Source organism: Bos indicus, chromosome 25 (genome assembly GCF_029378745.1).
Source record: "Bos indicus isolate NIAB-ARS_2022 breed Sahiwal x Tharparkar chromosome 25, NIAB-ARS_B.indTharparkar_mat_pri_1.0, whole genome shotgun sequence".
In the NCBI taxonomy this organism is placed as follows: Eukaryota; Metazoa; Chordata; class Mammalia; order Artiodactyla; family Bovidae; genus Bos; species Bos indicus.
In genome coordinates this window covers 18,756,477-18,764,946 of record NC_091784.1, presented here as the reverse complement: position 1 = coordinate 18,764,946, position 8,470 = coordinate 18,756,477, and the positions used below count along the sequence as shown (strand labels likewise).

General features: G+C 51.2%; 1 protein-coding gene across 1 annotated transcript in view; it reads left to right on the top strand.

Annotated features, from left to right (window-relative positions):
• The first annotated feature begins 6,348 nt into the window (after positions 1-6,348).
• The window catches only part of GPR139 (G protein-coupled receptor 139), a 46,344-nt gene continuing 44,222 nt past the window's right edge, over positions 6,349-8,470 (top strand). The window contains exon 1 of the mRNA XM_019987272.2: positions 6,349-6,713. Coding sequence (XP_019842831.1) covers positions 6,590-6,713 — 124 coding nt within the window. The 5' untranslated portion in view covers positions 6,349-6,589. The remainder of the gene's footprint in view (positions 6,714-8,470) is intronic.

Genomic DNA, 8,470 nt, shown 5'->3' with positions numbered 1-8,470 from the left:
GGAGAAGACTCTTGAGAGTCCCTTGGACTGCAAGGAGATCCAACCAGTCCATCCTAAAGGAGATTAGTCCTGGGTGTTCATTGGAAGGACTGCTGCTGAAGCTGAAACGCCAATACTTTGGCCACCTCATGCGAAGAGTTGACTCATTGGAAAAGACCCTGATGCTGGGAGGGATTGGGGGCAGGAGGAGAAGGGGACGACAGAGGATGAGATGGCTGGATGGCATCACCAACTCGATGGACGTGAGTTTGAGTGAACTCCGGGAGTTGGTGATGGACAGGGAGGCCTGGCGTGCTGCGATTCATCGGGTCACAAAGAGCTGGACACGACTGAGTGACTGAACTGAACTGAACTGGGTTCAAGGAGCCACTACACACCCTGCAGCGAGGTCTTAACAAAAGATTAAGACTTCCTTCCTCTTCCTCTATAAGGAAGAAAACCGACCCTGCCCATGAGGTAATCCAAGTCCAGAACTGCAGGTGACAGGTAATGCCTGAGTGGCAGCATAACACGGTAGGTGTTGCAGAGGAGGAGTGTGGTCAGGGAGCTGCAGGGGGTGTGCTGGGCAGGAAAGGCTTTGGGGATGAAGAGTCTCAAAAAGTGAGGAGGGACCAGTGGTCAAGTTACACTCTTATGGGAGGTGGGGGAGAGCAGGTGGGGCCTCCAGCACTCCAAGCCCTTTTACTCCAACCCGCCCAGCTTGAACCATCTCAGTCATAATCACTGTGGGTCTCTCTCTCTATCCGTCTGTCTTTCCATACATCCATCCCTCGTCTCTCCATGTCTCTCTCCGCATCTTTGTCTCTCCCTCACTGTCTCTTCCTTATTTTCCTCTCAACCTCTCCCTCCCTCTCCCTCTTTGTCTGGTGTGGCCCCGTCTCCCTCCCCTTCCTCCTCCTCCCTCTGCTTCACCCACTCTCTCCTAACTTCTGGGAGGCAGTCGGCTCTATCACCAACACCACTGGAGTTCAACGGAGCATCATTTTTCACGTGTCCAACTCAATAGCCTCAAACTTGTCTTCCCACCCTCATTCTTGCCTCCTTTCCATCAATCCTCCACCTCCTGACAAAGCAAATGTTTTAAAATGCAAATCTAACTCTGGCACTCCCCTGCTTACAACCAGGGATAAAGACCGAACTTCTCAGCACAGGCTACAAGGCCCTTCCCACTCTCCAAGCACAGCCAGGTCCGTGCACCCTGGCTCACTGCACCCCAGACTCCCACCTCTTCTCAAAGGGTCCGTCTCACTCCCGCCCCAGGACCTTTGCTCTTGTTCTTCTTTCTCCCTTGAAATGCTCTCCTCACTCCCAACCTGCCATCTCTTTCCTGAGTAACTATTATTCATCCTTCCCATCTTCTTTCAGGTCCAAATATCACTTCCTCAGAGAACCTTCCCTGATTGCCAAGCCACATCAGATATCACTGTTATATGCTCTCTCATTCCTTTGACTTTTTCTTTAAAGAATTTATTCAAGTTTATTATTATATGTGTGAGTGTGTATGTGTCTGTCTGCTTCTTTAAGGTATCAGATAGATTAATTCATGCCTATCTTGTGCACTTAAGATCCAGGAAAGCAGAGACCAACTTTTTTAAATAACTATATACCCTGAACTCAGTACAGTGGCTGGCACATACCTTTAGTTTTTTTTTTTTTTTACAGTCCTCACCTCTTCCTATGATTTTCCCAACACTGAAAAAGTGTTAGTTACAATATGTATTATATTTTTGCAACTGTTTTTCTCAGAGTAAAGAATCATTACTTCATATCCCTGTCCCTGTAAAGGGAGGAGAAATGAAAGCTAGACCAAGAGGGCCAGGTGTCACCAGGAAAATGGCACATTTCCTTATGGAAGTGAAGAATAAACCATAGTTCTGCTCCACTCATGTTTATTACCTCCCCAGGCTTATAGGCATTTGAGTTTGCAACTCTCTCCCCTAACATTCTCCATATATTTCTGTTCTATTATTTAAGATTTGTTGCTGGACATCTCCCTGGCACTGTGCGCTGCAACACAGCAGGGGACAAGACAGAGGAAATCACTGCCCTGGTGTCACGTGGAGTCCAAGTTACATTATGTGACAGTTTTCTGTTGGATACTTGTCCTTCCACTAAACTAAGCTCCTCCCAACTGTTATAGCACAGGCTCTGAAGCCAGACTACCCTCAACCTAATCCCACCCAGGTGGCCTTGGCAAATTACTAAACTTCTCTGTGCTTTGGTTTTCTCACCTGTGAAATGGCGCTGATCATTGCACCTTCCTTCCAGTGTTACCATGAGGATAAAATGGGTTAAGACATAGCTGTTTCATAAACCCCCAATCAACGTTAATTTTCATTACTCACCTCTGTATCCTAAGCAGTACCAGCTTCACAGGCATGCTGTCACATAGGCCCCTTTCTTAGAAGAGCTCCTTATTTGGTTTAATGCTCTGCTGTCTTTAATTAAAATTAAAGAATTTTAATAACCCTAAAATTCTTAATTTTTTAACAAAGGCCCTACGTATTCATTTTTGCATCAGGCTGTGCAATTATGTGGCCAGTCCTGGTCGACATACATCAAATGTCCAGCAAAAGTCTGTTGAAAAATGAATAAGTATATAATTTTCACCAACCACAGTTGTCAGCTCGCATACACCATTGTCTTAGAGAACCAGTCAAGTGGGTCAGCACTTGAACAAAGTGGGTCAGACCTTGTTGTTGACTCATCACGTCCCTCTCCCAGAACCAAGAATACCCAAGGCCTGACCTAGGACTGAAAGGCTTTCTCATCCAACCCACCCATTTCCCAGGAAACTTGGACTTTGACAAGCTGCCAAGGCTCTTGATAGAGCCACAGAGAATCCAGTCCAATTCTCTGTTCTCCAAAATTGTACTCTGCACTGTCTCTGCTGTTCCACACCCTCTCTCCCTCCTCAGCATCCTTCAAATGAGGCATACCTAGTTTCCTTCATCCCCATTTTATAGATGGAGAGATGCAGGCTCAGAAACAAGGCCCATTAAAATTCCCCATGTAGCACAGTTCCTCTGCTCAGTCAAGTTTCTGGTTTTATAAAGAGTCTCTAACCAGAGTCCTCGTTCTTCTAGTCAAGGCTACGGTTTTTCCAGTGATCATGTATGGATGTGAGAGTTGGACTATAAAGAAAGCTGAGCGCCAAAGAACTGATGTTTTTGAACTGTGGTGTTGGAGAAAACTCTTGAGAGTCCCTTGGACTTCAAGGAGATCCAACCAGTCCATCCTAAAGTAGATCAGTCCTGGGTGTTCATTGGAAGGACTGATGTTGAAGCTAAAGCTCCAATACTTTGGCCATCTGATGTGAAGAGCTGACTCATTTGAAAAGACCCTGATGCTGGGAAAGATTGAGGGCAGGAGGAGAAGGGGACAACAGAGGATGAGATGGTTGGCTGGCATCACCGACTCAATGGACATGAGTTTGGGTGGACTCTGGGAGTTGATGATGGACAGGGAGGCCTGGCGTGCTGCGGTTCATGGGGTCGGACAAAGCTCATGCTGCAGCAGAGTCGGACACAACTGAGCGACTGAACTGAACTGGAGTCCCAGAATCCAACCACATAAATTATTTTTAAAGTATCAGTCATACATGATAATTACATGCTAAACCTGAGCTGTGCCCTCCCCAACCCTACTGGGGCCCAATTTTTTGACCCTCTATTCCACAAAGACAAACTCATTTCCCTATACCCTGCATGCCCCAGGTCAGTGCTGCCAGGGCCCTCCATTCTTTCAGTGTTTGTTGAGAAGCTGCAAAATGCAAGCACTGTGTAGAAGCACAGATAAGAAACAAGCTAAAAAACAAATTGTATATAGTATGTCCATGGTGCCAAGCTTAGAGAGAAAATCGAGCAGGGGAGGGCCAGAGGAGTAAGCATTTTGGCCAGGAGTAGGGTGAAGATCTCAATTTTAAATAGGAATGTTAGGGAATGCTTCAGTGAGAAGGACACATATAAGCAAAAACCTGAAGAAGGTGAAGAAGCAGGTTAACACAGTTTTCTGGAGAAAGAGCACTACAAGCTGAGGAAAGAGCCAGTGCAAAAGCCCTGAGGCATTATCCATGGGTCACAAGGTAAGGAAATCTCTAAATAGCCTGGAAGCTTTGTCAAATCACACACACCTGCCCTTCCCGAACCCCAGTTTCTCATCTCAGTCTGGTCGCCTGCAGACAAATCTAATCTATAGGTTCTTGAACAATTATTTGCCAAACCTCTATGATGGCATGCTTTATTTATTAACAACCTGGAAGGTTTTGTTTTGTTTTGTTTTGTTTTTATTTGGGGTAATCACATTTAAATGGGAGAGTTCACAGAAAAGTTTTAATATCCAACTTGGCTTGAGTTATCATGTGGCCTCACCGGGCCCACATGACTCTGTAATAATCTAACAATGACATGTAATCATCTAACAAATCTAATGATGGGAACTGGACACAGGTTGCTTGTTGGGCAGGGGAGAGGCAAGATAGAGGGGCCAGGAGCCTCTTTATCTTGGGCCACCTGGAGTGCACCCAATTCCCTTCCCTCTTGCAATAAATGTTGAAGGAGAGTGGGACACAGAGGGGAGACTTAGTCTTCTCTCAGCTCATCATATGCTCCTGCCATGGCAGCTGTTCATCCCCACCTCTCCTTGGGATTTATTTTTAATTTTAATTGGAGGCTAATTACTTTACAATATTGTAGTGGTTTTTGCCATACATTGACATGAATCAGCCATGGGAGTACATGTGTTCCCCATCCTGAACCCCCCACCTACCTCCCTCACCCATCTCCTTGGGATTTCTATAGAATCTCTAACTCTCTCACACACACTGTCTTGAGTCCTGGACAGGCATATCTCCTTTACCAACTCTGTTGTGGCCCACAAAAGAGCCACATGGAGAACTCTCCCTCTGCCTACTGTGACATGGGAGTGCCTGTTGACCCCAACTCTCCAAGATTGCTGATATCCCCACCAGCTTCATTTCTTTTATCTTTCACTCAACCTTCAAACATTAGTCCACCCTGCAGATAGTTTCCACGTGCATCTGTCTGGGTGCCCCCTGAGTGTGGTCATTGTGCATGTTGATGAGGGTGCCCCTCCATTTTCACATGTCTAGATGTGGGATGAAAGGGTCTCCACGTGCAGGCCTGAGTGTATGAGTGCGCCCCCGTGATGAGGTACTACGTTTGTGAGCATGGATGAGTCTGCCTGTGTGGCTGCCATCCTATCTCTGGCAGGAGGGCTCCTGTGTGGAGGGCTTCTGCTACCCTGCCCGCATCCCATTCAAAGGCACTCAGCTCAGGTACAGCCCACCTCCGGCCTCCCCCAGAGTCAGCACACACACTCAGCTGCACACACTCTTTCTTTTAAACTCAGGCCCTCTGGACCAGGAAAACAGAGAACCCTAGAGCATCCTCATGTATGGATGTGAGAGTTGAACTATAAAGAAAGTTGAGCACCAAACAATCGATGCTTTTGAACTGTGGTGTTGGAGAAGACTCTTGAGAATCCTTTGGACTGCAAGGAGATCAAACCAGTCCATCCTAAAGGAAATCAGTCCTGAATATTCATTGGAAGGACTGATGCTGGAGCTGAAGCTCCAATACTTTGGCCACCTGATGGGAAGAACTTACTCACTGGAAAAGACCCTGATGCTGGGAAAGATTGAAGGCAGGAGGAGAAGTGGATGACAGAGGATGAGATGGTTGGATAGCATCACCGACTCAATGGACATGAGTTTGAGCAAACTCCGGGAGTTGGTGATGGACAGGGAAGCCTGGCGTGCTGCAGTCCATGGGGTCACAAAGAGTTGGACACGACTCAGCGACTGAACTGAACTGAACTGAGAGCATCCTTGCTTCTACTACAGCCTCCTCTTCTCACCCCCTGCCCTGAGTGGAGAGTCTTCTGTAGGAGATGGACTTGAAGCACTGGCGGGAGGGAGGAGGGGGAGCGGGAGGTAAAGGGGGAGAAGAGAGCTGGATGAGGGGAAGGTCGAGAAAGGCAAACTGAGGACACGCCGCCGCCTCGATACAGAACCTTTGCTGGAGAAGCAGGTCCCACCCACACCACGCCCCTCCCACTCAGGGCGGGGGACGGAGGGTTGGAGATGTAGGTAGCCTGTTTCCACCCAGTGTTCCTTTGGGGTTCTCAGGTCTAAGTTCATATCTCCTCCAGAATCTGGAGCAGAAAGGGGCAGCTGGGACCCCTTCCTCCAGGGCATCTCACCCGACCCCGCCACCCCTTCCTTCCACCGGGTCCAGGCAGTTGCTGATTGGCTGCGGGGACCGGCGTCCCAGCCCCCCGGCTCCGAGGCGGGAGCCGACCGAGCCCGAGGTGGGAGGCGCACAAATGGGCTCCGGGAGCCCCTCCCGAGTCCCAGCGCCCAGCGCCCTGCGGGAGGGCTGAGCCGGGATTCCAGGCGGGCAGGTGCGGAGGGAGCGGAGGGGACCGCGGCCAAGGGTAGAAGCAAGTCCTGCGGGAAGAGAGGCGCTGCTGCTCCGGCTGCTGCCTAGGCGGTCGCCACCACCGAGCCGGCGTCCGGAGCGGGGCTGGCAGGCCGGGCGCCGAGCCGCGGGGAGCGAGGGGCGCGCTCATGGAGCACACGCACGCCCACCTCGTAGCCAACAGCTCGCAGTCCTGGTCCCCCGGCTCGGCCTGCGGCTTGGGCTTCGTGCCCGTGGTCTACTACAGCCTCTTGCTGTGCCTCGGTTTACCAGGTGAGGGGCGTGGGGGAGAGGGAGGGAAGCCGGGAGCCCAGAGAGTGCGGGGCGAATCCTGCCCAGGGCCCCCGGGCCGGGCCACCTTCTCGGTGAGATCCCTGGCGCCCCCTCTGCAAAAAGTTTACGCCTTTCCGGGCAACTGCGGACATTTCCAGACTCTGGGGGGTGAGAGGAAGTTGCGGTGGCCTGGCGGGGACGGTGCGTGTGTGTGTGTGTGTGTGTGTGTGTGTGCTTCTCAAGAGTATGCGCGGTGGGCGATGGGCCAGGATGTGTGGGGGGTCGGTGCGAGCGAGGGGACTTTGAGCTCCTCGGTGTGTATTTGTGTGCGCGACTGAAGGGCTCGGTCAGGCGTCCGTGAGGGGCTCCAGGGAGGGCCGTGTGTGTGTGTGTGTGTGTGTGTGACTCGACTGCAAGTCCGGACAGATGGTGTCATGGGGGCCTCCTCTCTCCCGTCGCCCCCCACGTCCACCCAGACTAGGGGCACCTCTGCCCCGCGCCGCCTAACCCCAGAGGACGCTGGAAACCCTGATCCTGGGCACTGTCTTGTTCCGGGGGGTGCTGGGATGGAGCAAGGGATGAGCCCCCCGCTGCCACCCTGAGGAAGGCGAGGCCGGCTAGGAAGAGTCAGGGTGGCTCCAGGACCATGCCCTGGACAGGGCAAGGGTGCGGAGGGACATGCGGGCTACCGAGGCCGCCACCGCAGGGGGTCACAGTCTCCTTGAGGACCTGCCTCACCCCTTGGCTTTGCCTCCCAGTTCACCGACCCTGGGCAGCTCACTGCTGCTGCAGATGTCTGTCTGGTTCACATCTTAGCCTGCTGTCCGAAGTGTAGCTGAGACTTGTACTGAATTCCTGAAGAGAGCTTGGGGGGGCGGGGAGGGCGGCAGGGGGCGTTGCCGACGCGGGGAAGTGGGGAGTTGGTGCTTGCCAGGGCACCTGAGGCAAGGAAGGGTTTGGGGGGCTCCAGCTGGAGATGGACATTTCTCCCAGATAGTCCCTGCGACAGTCCCTGAATCTCTGTGGCAGAAATATTCCTGAAGATCACTTGCGGGCAGATGGGAGAGAGGGACAGAAAGAAATAGGAAAAAAAAAAAAAAAAAATCCAGTCCTACCTAAAGCCTAGAATCATAGCATCATCTACCCTACTGCCTTCAGGATCCTGGGAACTTGGGAGCTGGATTTCTGAAGAGCCTGGCTGAGATTTCCTTTCCAAAACATTCAACTTGGTAGCCACAGCCTCTGCCGTATTTAAATAAATCACCCCTCTCCCAAATTTGGCAGGTAGGAGAAAGCATAAGTTTGCTAAGACTGAGCCTCTCTGTCAGTGAGTGATGAGGCTTTTATTACTAACTAATTGCTCTGACTGCCCTGGCAGAGAGCTAGCCTGATTCGCACTGCTGGGGTGGCGGGCACGTGTCCTGTAATTACCCCAAGCTGGGATCGATTTAGGCCCAGCTCCCACCTCCCCACCCCCACCCCCTGGCCCTCCTGAACCTCTCCAGAACTGTCCTTTGGGGAGTGTTTTTGAGAAGGTTGCTTATTTGATGAACCACAGAAATGACAGAGCCCCCTTTCCTTTTAGCCCTCATAACAGAGTATATCTGACTCCCATCAGTCACCTCTCCATCTCCTCTTTAGACTGAAGTTACCACTCTCTTAGGCTTTTCTTCTGAAAACCCCTTGAGGCATAGAACCATAGAGACAAGGAAAGGCTCTAAGGGTCCAGAGCAGGGAAATGAGGGTGGGGAGAATGA